We start from the raw sequence: 15,406 nt of genomic DNA, 5'->3' as shown, positions 1-15,406 counted from the left end.
TCACATCCATTTAAAGTATACGATTCAATGATTTTGATTATATTTAGAGCTGTGTAACCATTGTCACAATTTTAGAACATTTTCATCATCGCCAATATAAAACTCATACCTATTAGCAATCACTCCTCATTTCCTCCCAGCCTTATGTAACCATTTATACACTTTCTATCTTTATAGATTTGCCCATTCTGGACATCTCATATGAGTAGACTAACACAACATGTAATCTATAGTGACTAGTTTCTTTTATTTAGTATAATGCTTTCACGATTCACCAATGTTGCAGCATGTATGAGTACTTCATTCCCTTTTTTGCCAACTAATATATCAATATATGGATATACTACACTGTATTTATCTATCCATTAGTTCATGAACCTTTAAGCTGCTCTCACCTTTTAGCCACTATGAATAATATTGCTATGAATATTTATGAACATTTTTATGTGAGTATGCTTTTTAATTACCATGTAAAGATTGGGTAATGGCTTATGTAACAAAAATGGTCTCTTGTTTGATAGGTAACTGTAATCATAAAGAGGTTCCATAAATAGATCCAGTCTGCTCAACATGGGTCAGAAAAGCCTGTAACACTGAAGAACCTAACTTTTTCTTAATGGAGAACCTAATTTTTCATATATAGAAATGATTAATTCCATTATGGACAAGGCTGATAATGCTGGCCTCTTATTATGAAAACCAAAATAGTCACACAAATAAGACCTTCTTTTATCATTATAAAATACCAAAGACTTAAAATTGAGCTATATCTGCTTGATCTTGTCAATCTGTTCACTGCAAAGGAACATGACCACATACCACTGTCTGTTTTATTTATTCAAGGCCTGTATAAAATTTATTTGAAACAGGGTTTCACTGCTAGAAGTGTGAAAACATTGTCATAAATACACTATGCTTCTGTCTAGGCAACTGAGGAAAAATTTTCCAATTACCTCAAATTCACTGACATTCATTAATTCAACTAATATTTATTGAATACTAAAAGATGTCTTCATACATTCAAAAATGCACAGACTAATGTGAGAGATAGATATATAGGAAAACACCTAAGATGACATGAAATATAACTGAGGTAAGCGTAAGTTGCTGTGGGCACACAAGTTGAATTAACTTTTTAGGTGGCAAGATTAGTGGAGGCTTGCCAGGAGGCTAAAACCTGTGCTGGAATTTATTTATTTATTTTTTTAAATATATTTTATTGATTATGCTATTACAGTTGTCCCATTTTCCCCTCTTCACTCCCCTCCACCCTGCATACCCTCTCCCACCCACATTACCCCCCTTTTAGTTCATGTCCATGTGTCATACTTATAAGTTCTTTAGCTTCTACATTTCTCATACTATTCTTACTGGCCCCGTCTATTTTCTATCTACCATCTATGCTACTTATTCTCTGTACCTTTTCCCCCTCTCTCTTCCTCCCCCTTCTCTGTTGCTAACCCTTCGTATGATTTCCATTTCTGTGGTTCTGTCCCTGTTCTAGTTGTTTGCTTAGTTTGCTTTTGTTTTTGTTTTAGGTGTGGTTGTTAATAATGGTGAGTTTGCTGTCATTTTACTATACATGTTTTTTATCTTCTTTTTCTTAGATAAGTCCCTTTAGCATTTAAGATAATAAGGGCTTGGTGATGATGAACTCCTTTAACTTGGCCTTATCTGAGACTGTGCTGGATTTTTAAAGAAGGAGTGCCAGAAGGGAGAGGGGAGAGAATTTCAGGGGAAAGAGAGAAGGGTTTGCAGGAACAAGTATAAAGGACACAGACAAAAACAAGGGGGTGGAGTGTAAACAGGAGGGAGGTGGGGGAGGGCTCTGGGGGGTGGGATGGGATGGGAGTAAAAGGCAGAAAACTGTACTTGAACAATAACAATAACAATTAAAATAAAATATAAAGGAGAGTTGCAGGGACATCTTGGCAAATAGTGAGTTAGGGAGTAGAAAGTGGGACATTTGTCTAAGGAACTGGAAACAGCTTATCATGCATGTCCTGAGCACAGGGCACAGATGGAGGAATGTCAGAAGATGAACTTGGCGTGAGCACAGAGGGTTGAGGTAGGGGACTCCTGGCAAAAGAACCAGGAGCTCAAGGAAAGAAGCGAGGATGAGTGAGACCCAGCAAGTGAGTGTGGTATATTTTTCTGCAAGAGGAAAGCTAATTAAGTTTAAGTGGAAGATGCCTAAGAAATAACGAGGAGAAAAGAGATGAGAAATTAAAGAAGATGCTGAAAGTAAGAAAAAAAAAACAACACTAAAAATCAAGAAAAAAGAAAATACTGTTTCTGAGCAGGGGAGGGATGCATTCAGAGTGGCACTAGAGGATTTTACCATCTGGCAGAGCATACAGAATGAAACAAACCAGAGACTGCCTGGAAGCTAAGAGATACGCCAGGATCTAGTCATAAAGTACTAAGTCCTTTGACTAAGTTGTAGCAATGGAAACCAAGAAAGGATAAATATATGAGACTTTTTTTCAAGGAAATGTTAACAAAATTGAGTATGGATAAAAATGGTGTTTTTCTATTTTAAAAAAATCCAGTTTATAGTTGTGTTAATTTGGACAGTGAGATATCTAAGTAAAAATGCCTAACAAAAGAACAAGAGAAGAGAGCATAGCACACGGACAAACTAAATTGTGAGAATGATGAGAGACAAAGAAAGACCATAGAGAAATGTTTATATTTGAAAAAAACAGGGGTTCAATGAAAGATACATAGGGTAGGGACTCTCAGCTAAAGCCAAGACTAAACTTTTAAAATTTCTCTTCCCTCGATGTACTGAAAATAGTAGAAGCTAGGCCAATGATCTATGAACTGCTAACTGAAAGTCAGAGATCGAAGATTAACAAAGCAAAAACCCTTGCCATGAGGGCAACAAAAAAATTGAGGAAACTGAAGAACCAAGGTTGATCTGTTACCACTGGGATGATAACCTGACACCACCCCACTGAAAATTTCCAATCTTAAAAAAAAAAAAGCAAAAAAACCCCCCAAAACCCCAGAAGTGAGGAGTGTGCATGGATGGTGAATGTTTGGGAAAGAGAGGATGAGTGAGTGAGGCTTGAAAACACACCACAGTGAAAATCCAGCCACAGCAGCAGCTGCAGTTGCCAACAGCAACACTGTTAGTGCACTAAGTAAGCACTAACATTACAGAAACCATAATATTGGCCATCTTGGAAGAAAGGAAGAAATGACAGATTTACTTGCTTAAAGAAAAGAAATGATCTCTTCCCAGGAGAGGCTTCTTTTCTGTCTTTTGGCCAGTGTTTAATGGAATGACTAGTTTAGGAGAGAAGGAAGAACTAGTTTCAACTGTAGTACTTTGTTATAAAAGGCAGCTTGGCCTTTGCTACCAATAAGAAAGATGGAGCCTAAGTCTCCAGCCCATCTTTGGTGTATTTGCCACACAGTACTGTATATGTCCTGGCTAAAAGGTGGGTGAGGAATTCTTTACAGTCTAAGAATGAGTGTGTGTGAGAGAGAGGTGGTATCCACATTCTCAACTTCAAGTCACTGCAGTTTCTTTTTCCAACAAAAACGGGGTTAGACATTGCATTTCATAAAACTAACCGAAAGCCTTGGCTGGTGTGGCTCAGTGGATTCAAGTGCTGGCCTGAGAACCAAAGGGTCGCCAGTTCAATTCCCAGTCAGGGCACATGCCTGGGTTGTGGGCCAGGTCCCCAGTTGGGAGCAGGTGAGAGGCAACCACACACTGATGTTACTTACTTTCTCTCTCTCTCTCTTTCTCTCTCTCTCTCTCTCTCTCTCTCTCTCTCCCTCCTTCCCTCCCTTCCCCTCTCTCTAAAAATAAAATGAAAAATTTTTTTTTAAAAAAAGGAAAGGCAAAATAAAGGAAAATAAAACAAAATTTCCCTTTCCTCAATACTCTTCCAGAGCGTCTGATATCCCAGGTCAAAGCAGCTGAACTAATAAAGTTGATGGAACAGAATAGTAATTTCACTAGTGAATAAGAAGTCTCAATAACAAAGGCTTTTAAAAAAGAAAAGTTGCCAGAAATAGCAGAACAGGAACCCAGACTACAAAAAAGTTGATATTTCATTCCAGGCAAGCAAAAAAGAAAGAAAAGAAAGAAAAGGAAGAAAAGGAAGAAAAGGAAGGAAGGAAGACAAAAAAAAAAGAAAAAGAAAGAAAAAAAAGGGGAGAAATGAAAAGAGAAATTACAGAAAAACTTTATGAAAGAACATAGAAAAAATTAACAATTTTAGATTTCCCTCACTGGTGAGAACAAAAAAAAATTCAACGACATTACTTTTTAATTAGAAAGGGGGATAAGAAGGGGTGGGTGGGCTGGAATGGGACTAGAGGACAGAAAACTGTACCTGAACAATGAATAAAATTAGAAAAAAAAAAAAAAAGAAAGGGGGATAAGAAATGAAGACTGCTATTTCAGAGGGATGAACACAAGTGAAGTGGCTTAGTTTCTAATCCTGTAAGTCAAAAAACAGAAAACAAAAACACTCATTTACACTATCTAACTGACCTCAAAGTAAGACTTACTAAATACAAAAAGCTATAGTAACTAGACATTGGTGATAGCATAAGGAGAGATAAGTAGATTGAACAAGTAAAGCCCAGATAGAGAACCACACTTGAACAAATTTTTGACCAAGGTGCCAGAGCAAATGGAAAAGGTACAGGAAAAAAACGGAAAAATTGGATAGCTTTAAGAAAAACAAACAAAATTCAAACTCTACTTCACACTACACACAAACATTAATTCAATATGAATGAAAATCTAAACATACAAGCTAAAACTACAAAGGTTTAAAAGAAAATGTATGTGAATACCTTCACCACTTAGAGATACGAAAAGGTATCTTAAAACACAGAATACAATAACCACAAAACACTGATAAATTAGACTTCATCAAAATAAAAATATCTGTTCATCTAAAGACACCATTAAGAAAATGAAAAGGCATTCTGGCCAAGATGGAGGCGTAGGTAGACATACTGTGCCTTCTCACACAACCAAAATAAGGACAACAAAAATTTAGCAGCAAAAAAACAACCAGTACTGACAGAAAATTGAACTGTATAGAAGTCCGACAACCAAGGAGTTAAACTAGACACATTCATCCAGACCAGTAGGAGGGGCAGAATCGGGAGGCCTGGCAGAGAGGGGCTGTGGCAAAAAATGCGGTGGCTGGCAGACCCAGGCACACAAGGCAGCAGCTGGCAGACCCGGGTGCACAGGCAGCGGATTGTGGAGGGACGCAGCGTGCAAGGTGGCTGGCCACCCAAGAGTCCTACATTCAGGTGCAGATAAACCAGGCAAAACTGGGGAGTGAGACAGACCATACAACCCAGGGATCCAGCGCGGGAAATAAAGCCTCAAAACACGGAGAGAAAACACCTGTGGGGGTTGAGATGCTGGGAGAGACTACCAGCCTCACAGGAGAGTTTGTTGAAGAGACTCACAGAGTCCTAGAAAGTACACAAACCCACCCACATAAGAATCAGCACCAGAAGGGCCCACTTTGCTTGAGAAAAGTGGGGGAAGTGATTAAAATAGGCAGAGAGCAGAGCAAGCACCATTGTTCCCTCTTGGACCCCTTCCCCACATGCAGCTTCACAACCCAGCAACTGGGCTGACCCGCCAGGGGAAACACTTAAGGCTCCACCCCTCACTACGTAACAGGCGCATCAAGACAAAACAAAAATGGTCCAAACGAAAGAACAGATCAAAGCTTCAGAAAAAATACAACTAAGCAATGAAGAGATAGCCAATCTATCAGATGCACAGTTCAAAACACTGGTGATCAGGATGCTCACAGTACTGGTTGAATTTGGTCACAAATTAGATGAACAAATGAAGGCTACCCTAAGTGAAATGAAGGAAAATGTATAGGGAACCAATAGTGATGGGAAGAAAACTAGGACTCAAATCAATGGAGTGGACCAGAAGGAAGAAGAAACAACCAAACAGAAAAAAATGAAGAAACAAGAATTTAAAAAAATGAGGAGAGGCTTAGGAACCCCCAGGACATCTTGAAACATTCCAACATCCAAATTATAGGGGTACCAGAAGGAGAAGAGGAAGAGCAACAAGTGGAAAAATTATTTGAACAAATAATAAAGGAGAACTTTCCCAATCTGGCAAAGGAAATAGACTTCCAGGAAGTCCAGGAAGCTCAGAGAGTCCCAAAGAACTTGGACCCAAGGTGGAACGCACCAAGACACATCATCATTACATTAGCCAAGATTAAAATGAAGGAGAGAATCCTAGAAGCAGCAAGAGATAAGGAGATAGTTACCTACAAAGGAGTTCCCATCAGACTGTCAGCTGATTTCTCAAAAGAGACCTTACAGGCAAGAAGGGGCTGGAAAGAAGTATTCCAAGTCATGAAAGGCAAGGACCTACATCCAATATTGCTCTATCCAGCAAAGCTTTCATTTAGAATGGAAGGGTAGATCAAGTGCTTCTCAGATAAGGTCAAGTTAAAGGAGTTCATCATTACCAAGCCCTTTTTATATGAAATGTTAAAGGGATTTATCTAAGAAAAAGAAGATAAAAAATATGAACAGTAAAAAGACAGCAAATTCAGCTATTAACAACCAGACCTAAAACAAAAACAAAAGCAAACTAAGCAAACAACTAGAACAGGAACAGAACCACAGAAATGGAGATCACATGGAGGGTTAGCAACAGGGGAGTGGGAGGAGGAGAGACAAGGAAAAGGTACAGAGAATAAGTAGCATAGATGGTAGGTAGAAAATAGACAGGGGGAGGGTAAGAATAGTATGGGAAATGTAGAAGCTAAAGAACTTATAAGTATGACACATGGACATGAACTAAAAGGGGGGTAATGTGGGTGGGAGAGGGTGTGCAGGGTGGAGGGGAGTGAAGAGGGGAAAATGGGACAACTGGAATAGCATAATCAATAAAATATATTTTTAAAAAATGAAAAGGCAAGCCACCCACTGGGAGAAAATATTCAGAAAGCATCTATGTGACAAAGGATTGGTATCTAGAACGTATTGTAGGAAAACTCCTACAACTCAACAATAAAGACAACCTAATTAAAAACAGACGAAAGATTTAAACAGACACTTCAGAAAGGAAGACCTACAAATGACCAAAAAGACATAAAAATATGGACATATTAGTCAGCAAAGAAATACAAAAATGAGACCCAAACGACACTATCACACAACCACCAGAATGGCAAAAATTAAAAGGAGTGACTACATCAAATTATGGTGATGATATGGAACAGAAGAACTTTCACATATTCTTGGTTAAAAGAAGTGCTATAGCCACTCTGGGAAAAGGTTTGCAACTTTTTATAAAATCAAATAAGCTCCTATTCTACTATCCTGCAATTAAATTCTACTGTGTATTCACCCAAGAAATGAAAATATACTATCTACAAAGACTTATACAAGAGTTTAAAGCAGCACTGTTCATATAGGCAAAAGCTTGGAACAGCCCAAGCGTTCAATAGTAGAAGGGTTTAATCTAATTATGGTGTATTTATACAATGAAATAAAACTTGGCAATAAAAAAAAGAATTATTGATACATATAATAATATGGATGATTTTTCAAAACATCATGCTGCAAAAAATCCTTACACCAATCAGCAGGGATTATATGATTCCATTTATATGAAATTCTAAAGTAGACAACAGTAAACTTATAGTGGCAAAAAAATCATAGCAATGGTTACTTGAGAGCAGGGAGAGAGGCAGGGGTGACGGAGAAGTGGTGATGATCTGACTGTATCTTGACAGGGATTTGAGTTTCATAGATAAATGCATCTGTTAACATTCATCAAATGGTCCACTTAAGATCTAAATTTCAGTTAATGATGTACATGCAAAGTGTACTGACATCAGCAACTTAAAAATGCACCAACAAATTAAGCTGGACTGCTGATGAGATAGAGGGGTAGTTAGTTGCATATATATGTGATAAATGTTAACTGTGGAATCTAGTTGGTGAGTACGTATATGTAATGTTCATTGTGTAATTTTCTTATATTTTATATTTGAATATTTTCATTATAAGTTGTGAGGGGGAAGGAGAAATACTCAGGAACTTATAAAAGCAGTGTTTTCCTATACTCTGCCAGTCTTAAGCAAGACAGAGAAATAACAAAAAATGTAACAGCTGTTCCTATAAAAGTCACTGGCTTGCCAGAATCTGAGATTTAAAAAAAATTCCTTCCCTATCCCCTTACTTCAAGAAAAGTCAATACAATGAAATAACTTTCTAAAGGGATGGCAGGAAACCTAGCCTCAGACAGAGTCAACAAATTAGTGCTTTGTGGTAACATGACATGACAAGTTTCTAATCTTTATTTCATGCTCTATCTAAAATTAAGAAAGTTACTTCTTTACTCACCAGGTCATTAGCTTGATCTATTGTAAAAACATTGCTGTTTACTCTACTACCAACTTCAATATGTGCATCAGCTAATGATGAAATAAGCTGTTTACACTCATTCTGCATTCGGGTAAATGGGACGGCAATTTCATCATAATATAAATGTTCTGAAAGGATACCAAGTAAACGTGGCTGCACAGCTAGCGTAACAGCTTTACACTCCTAAAATATAACAGACAACAAATATTCAGAGCAAATAAACATAATTCTAGAGATGCATAAATCTTTAGTTGCAAACTACCAAGTTCTAAATTCCTACTGATGTTGAACTTATGTTCTGTTATCTCCTATAACAACATAGTTAGTTGCACAGAAAAAAGGTATCACAACCAAACTACTCTAAAATTTTAATATGAATGACTACAGAACATGCACATGGAACTATTAAAATTTCATTATATTTTCTAACTAATTACTGTTATTTTACTCTAAATTTATTCCAAGTTTACATATATACAGCAGATTCAAAATTATGTAACTTTAAAATAAATCAGTCATATAAAAACACTTAGCATGCACTAAAAATGTTATTTAAAAACTCAATATTAGATTTCTTAACAGCTGAACCCATAGTTTCACATGCTATACTGTAGAAATGGATATATAATTTAAAAGCTACTTACCTGCCCCCAAATTTAACTAACCCTTCCCACTCTCTCTGGTTGTTGCCTGTCCCAACCAGAGGGGGAATGGCCTCAGTGATGAGCCATGAGGGGTTCTGTGGGATCTGGGTGATCAGCCTGGGCTTCACAGAGTAAGTCCAGAGAAGCTCTGTGAGGGTCCAGAAACCGAACTGTCAACACTTGCTGCTGAGTCTGAGAGGCACAAAAACACAGCATCACTGCCTCTCCAGCACACCGAGTCCTGACTAAAAACAGAGGAGCCTTGCTTCTTTTCAGAAGCAAAGCTGGGGTCTCAGTTGCAATAGAGCACGGCTCAATTACTTTTAGACACAACTTTTGACAAACTGCTAAGAGGCAGTAATAAGCAACTCTCACAGCAAGTGCAGACAGTTAAATTTCCAGAATTCCAGCCAATGGAATAAACAAAGCCAGCAGGAAGTTTCTTTAATTTACAGAAGCAAGTCTTAACACAAAATCATGCATCTTACTAGAAGTTAAAGGTGCTGCAAGGGCATGGATTATTTGGAAACATAAAGATTTTGGCTTAAATGTTGAGATTCTTCTTTCTGTGACCAAAAATTCTGCCCCTGCTAGACTACTCATATAAGTGGATCTCTAGTATTGAAAGCCTCTTATTTTTCATAGTTTTCAGTGATATCTGAGAGAAATATAAAGGAATGAATGACCAATAATTTATGGACTACTTCCATGCATACATGTGTTTTTAGGAAGGACATTTCTTAACAGATTGTAGGATCAAGAGCAAATATTAAGTATAGGCATAACTAATAAGTCTCAGGTTTATGACACTGGGGCTCTAAGAAAAAAGTCCAGGGTTAAAGGCAAATGAGAGAAACAATGTTTCAATATAATCTAGGATACTTTTCTATAACTGTTGGATCTTTATACAAAGAAAATATTAGCTTTTCTGCTTATAAAATATAATGAAAACAATCCTAACAACTAATGAAAATTGGTTTACTTAATGTTGACTTCATTACTTTTTGGGTAAAATCTTACCTTTTGTATAGCAGCCCATTCACAGATTACCAAAGCAACACTAATTCTCTGTAAGGCAGATTTGGAGTTCAAATGGAAGAGTAGTAACTGGCCAAGGGATTCAGCTGGTTTAATTTCTTGGGTTACCACATTTACACTTGGATCACAAATACAGCAACAAAGTGCTCCTAACAACCTAAACAGGAGAAAAAAAAGAAGTTACTACATAAGTTACCTGAGGTACAGTTACTCCTACTGAAGCTATAACTTGTCTCAAGAAGACATAACTCCAATCTTCATAAAAATATATAAACCCTATTTAAAACTTCCAAAAATTAGAAGTTTTCTTACACATTAATTTTTTTCCTACTTTGTAACTAGTGTGATGAGGAAGCATTGATAGACACATTAGAGGCATCTCTGGGTTAAGTGACTTTTGAATTTATGTACACTCACTTGGCTGCCATCATTCTGGCTCGCATAACCACAAAATCTCTGGTGGCAGGGTCCTCCATGATGGTGTCTGCACCTGCAATGTACTCCTGCAGTACTTCTTTACTCTGGCTTTGGCTTTGACGTATCTTACCACCTGTTTTCTCCTAGAGGAAATGAGAAAAACAAACAAAAAAACCCCAAAATGGAATAATTAAAGATTAATCATTAAAGTTTAATAAACAGCAACATCAAAAATATTCTCATTTATTATAATCTCAGTAAAATACAGTTCTTTTCATATTTTTTAAAGATTTTATTCATTTATTTTTAGAGAAGGAAGGGAGGGGGAGAGAGAGATAGAGAGAGAGAGAGAGAGAGAGAGAGAGAGAGCGCGCGCGCGCATGCTCATGCGTGCGCGAGCAACATCAATGTGCAGTTACTGGGGGCTGTGGCCTGCAACCCAGGCATGTGCCCTGACTGGGAATCGAACCTGCAATGCTTTGGTTCGCAGCCCGCGCTCAATCCACTGAGCTATGCCAGCCAGAGCTCTTTTCGTATTTTAATAGATAAAAATTACTATGCATTTTGTCAAGATCCTAATAAAATACTTGTTCTTTAAGCTAAATAAAATCATACTTATAATAAAACAATACAGATTTCATATATGGTTACCATATTAATAATTATGAACTGAACATACAAATATAGTATGTCCTGCTTCACTTACCTTGGTTCTAGCCTTTACTTCCAGCAACATATTTAAATCAATAGGTAGATGTGAAGGCTGCATCATTAAGCAAAGCCATGCACCCATCCATGGACAAGCAGCAGCTACTACATACTGAACTGAAGCCTTGCTCAACAATTCCATCCAAACCTATAGAGTGAAAGGGGAACATGAAAGTGAAATTTTTCTAATAAGGACTAATAAATCCTAACTTATTTTTAGGGATATTGAATTGAAAAAAATAATTCAGAAATAGCATATAGATTAATTTTAAAATTCAATATAGAGGCCTATTTTTAAAACACAGGGATTTTTTTGGTAGGTCTGTATACTAAAATGTAATAAAAGAGAAAGTTAAAAAGAAAAGGAATACAAAGAATATTCTTCAGCATTTTATGAATGTCATTTAAAAGATACCCATAAAAATAATTGAGTTGTCAAAAATCTCAGTAAGTCACTAAAATCCTTTGTGTATATCATAAAGCTCAATACTAACACAGTCCTATATTCAACTCTCACTTCAAGATATAAGAATTCCTGATAAATATCCTCTGCTAACTGTAAAGGTTATAAGATCCCAGTATAAATTAAGAACAATGTAAGTCTTGACTCATGATCTTACTCAATAAGGTCTCTTACTCAAGGCCTAACATTAAATGGGATAGGTCTGGTAATAAAATAACAGTGGTAGAAATACCACCACTGTTAATCTAAGGCTATTATCAATAAGCCACCTAAGAGGCCAATAATTCAAGACTAATTCAATAGGTTTTAAAGGTACAACAGTGTCATTTCCCCCATAATTGTTATTAAATATATCACATGGTTCCTCTTTAAAGATTCCAACACATATAACCAAACTTGCTAAGTAAGGAAAAGAAGTACAAGATTAAACTATGACAATCAGACTCTACATATTACCAGCAAATCCCAAAAGATACCTGACAGATCAATAAGCATTCTGATAAATAGCAAGATAGGTGATAGAGGAAAGCAGTCTTTCTTTCATTTTATTTTCTGTATTGAGGCTCTCAGGAAGTACTTGAAACACTTGCATAGATGGTCACATAAGAGAAAGAAGCATAGCCCACCAGGACTTAAGTTACTATGTTGCATAAAAGGCTATTTCCTTATCTCACCTTGCAGATCTCCAGACTTTTCGAATCTCTTAGATATTTCTAATTTCTTAAAAATCCTTGACCAACTACAGTATAGCAATTATGAAAAAATCTTAAAACCACCAAGTTACTGGGAAAAAGTAGTACAGATATATTCACTGTGTACCTTGTGAATGAGGTCCAGAATTTCCTGGCTGCTTTCTAAAACACAAAACTGAAAAATGTGTCTCAGCATATCAGGCAGAATAGGTATAAGCCAAGATGAAGAGTTCTGCAAACAAAAACAGAATCAAAGCTACAGCACATAATTCACAGGTATTAGCTTATTTGAAGTTATAAGACAATCCTAAAGCATTACCATGGAAAGACTATATAGCTTTATCAAAAAGGTTCAACTAGTGATAAATTCTGACAAGATTTTAGAGCAAGGGTACCATATTTATTATTCCAGTGGTTTGGAGAAACTGAATGGCATATAATTACTGGGAAGCTGGAGAAAGTCTGATTATGATCAACAACAATAAATTTTACTTCAAATATGTTAAAATTGTCCTTCACATGGAAGCAAGTTCTAACCAGCAACACTCCTTGGTTATATTATATATTACTGCTTTGTAGGGGAAATTTGAAAGATGATCACATTACTACCGCTGTGCTAGATGACTAGAATTTAAATTCTATTGTGCTTACCAGTAATCCAGGTAACGAATTATAAGCGATACCCAACCTAGAAAATTGTACTTTGAGTTCAGTACAGAAATTAAAGCAAATGTTCTTAATCTATTTTGGGTCAGGGACCTTTTCAAAATCTGATGAAAACTATGCACACTCCTTTCTTTAAAAAACACACTTATATACTCATACATATTTAGATATAATATTTGCCTCCAATTTCAGAGGGTTCAGGGATCCCCTTAAGCTCAGTTTAACACCTCAACCTAAGGAATTTCTCAACAATTCAAAAGCCCAGCCAAATTAAGCAGTCAAATGGTGTTCAACCAAATATGTACTGTGTACCCAGGATTCTGAGAAAAGAATCTCACATGTTGTCTATTGTTGCTCAAAAAAATTACAAGCTCACTAAGTAAGACTAACCAACTGAAAAATTCTAGTAACTAATTCACAATACCTATCACTATACTCTACCATATTTTTTAAGCAAAAAAAAAATGTTGTCTGGAAGAGACTGAAGAGAAATTTGAAAATTTCAACTGAAATTCCAGAAAGCTAGAAGTTCTAGGGATAATGTATAACTTAGAGAGTTGCCTATAATTTTCTAACCAAAGGAAAACTAATGAATGACAAAGACAGGGCCAGGATTATATGTTCTCAAAATAGTTTGAAAGATGTTTAAAACAGACAACAGAATCATTAGCTAGGGGAGCCCACTCAACTGATTTGCTATGCCTTAACTACTTTTCACTAATAGAGAAAGGGAAACTGAGATGTTTTCTTTCATTTCTCATCAGACAGAATTAGGGACAATTGTATAAGAATTACGAATGATGTAATAGCAACAAGCAAATAATTTAATGTCACTCTTCTATAATCTTCTCATCTATGATTTCCCCCATTATATTTACCAACTTAAAAAAATTTTAATTTTTAGAAAGAGAGAGAGATTAATTTGTTGTTCCAGTTATTTATGTATTCATTGGTTGCTTCTTTTATGTGCCCTGATGGGAAATCGAACCTGTGACCATTGTATACTGGGATGATGCCCTAACCAAGTGGGCTACCCAGCCAGGACAATATAACCCACCCTCCAACCCCATTACTGGAAAATGCAAACAGTTGCTTGTACATTCCAAAGATGTACCTACAGAGGAAGAATGTTTCTTTTATATCTATAAACAATAAATGTGATAAAAATTGTAGTAGTCTTCTCAGTCTACAGGCTTAGTTACTATAGTAAATTCTACTTTATAGTTATAAAAACAACCAGGGAGAAGAAAGTATGAACAGTTAGAGAACAGTGAGGGGGGAGAGGGGTTTAGAGTAGAGAAACCATTCTATATGAAACAATAATGAAGAGATGTCATTATACACTTGTCAAAACCCATAAAATGAATGTACAACAAGAGTGAAACTTAATGTAAACTATGGACTTTGATAATGATGTGTCACTGTTGGCTCCCTGACTGTAATAAATGTAGCACTCTGGTGTGGGATGTTAACAGTGGGAGAACCCTTGTTTGGAGTGAGAGAGGAGGTATATGCTGTGAACCTAAAACTGCTCTAAAAAGTAAACTCAATAAAGAGGAAAATAAAATTTAAGAAAAATAAAGAAAAAACAAAAATGAAAACCCAACCAAATTTTTTTATAAACTCACTCCAGAATATACAGAACATCATCATCATAGGAATTTGTATCTGAAAAAAATGTAGATCCTCCAGTGGCACAGCATAAAGTCTGCTTAGTTGAAATTGCAAGATAAGGCTGGGAAAACATTGGTAGGCCAAATTCAGTCCACCTGAACAACTGTACAAGTACCTCCTTTTAAATACGATTGCAAAAATTAACATGCCTTTAGCTCACTATTAGTACTATCTTAAAAGATCACAAAGTGTAGTTTGGCCCATCCAGGGTCAATTCATCTCTTGCTGAACTAAAACTTGGCCCATCTATTTTCATTTACTCTGCACCTGTCTTCTAGTAGGCAATGATTGAGGCAGGTAACTTAGTGCTGTTACTTTGCATTTATAGATTTATTTAACTAGATTACTGAGGGAGCAGGGCACAGTGGGGACTGTATATTTTTAGTCCTTTAGAGATTATCCACTTTGGGATTCCCCCCATCAAATTTTTTAGATAGTCAATAAACTTCTAGATGCCACTGCTAATTAGGACTGTACTATTCTCCATTCATCTTAGGCAAAGTATGGAAAGTTTTGATGAATTTTAGTATTAGTCTAGCACAGTGTACACTAAAATACAGAAAAATTCCCCACCACAAACCCTTTACTTCAGGTTTAAGTTACTGGACAACTATAACTCAAGTTATGAATGAATTCATGTTTTAAGAGGTTAAAAATTTTTTTTATGATTCTACTCATATGTGGAATCTAATGAACAA

At 36.3% G+C, this 15,406-nt stretch overlaps 1 protein-coding gene across 1 annotated transcript in view; it reads right to left on the bottom strand.

The window, feature by feature from the left end:
- Positions 1–15,406, bottom strand: part of BTAF1 (B-TFIID TATA-box binding protein associated factor 1) — a 114,520-nt gene that overhangs the window by 36,741 nt on the left and 62,373 nt on the right. The window contains exons 15-19 of the mRNA XM_045854321.1: positions 12,496–12,600; positions 11,212–11,361; positions 10,506–10,648; positions 10,071–10,245; positions 8,386–8,589 (exon numbers count right to left, since the gene is read on the bottom strand). Of these exons, the coding sequence (XP_045710277.1) occupies positions 8,386–8,589; positions 10,071–10,245; positions 10,506–10,648; positions 11,212–11,361; positions 12,496–12,600 (777 nt within the window). The remainder of the gene's footprint in view (positions 1–8,385; positions 8,590–10,070; positions 10,246–10,505; positions 10,649–11,211; positions 11,362–12,495; positions 12,601–15,406) is intronic.

The sequence above is a fragment of the Phyllostomus hastatus genome, unplaced genomic scaffold (assembly GCF_019186645.2).
Source record: "Phyllostomus hastatus isolate PE091 unplaced genomic scaffold, TTU_PhHast_1.1 phas_scaffold_1066, whole genome shotgun sequence".
In the NCBI taxonomy this organism is placed as follows: domain Eukaryota; kingdom Metazoa; phylum Chordata; class Mammalia; order Chiroptera; family Phyllostomidae; genus Phyllostomus; species Phyllostomus hastatus.
This window is presented reverse-complemented; position numbering and strand designations above follow the sequence as displayed.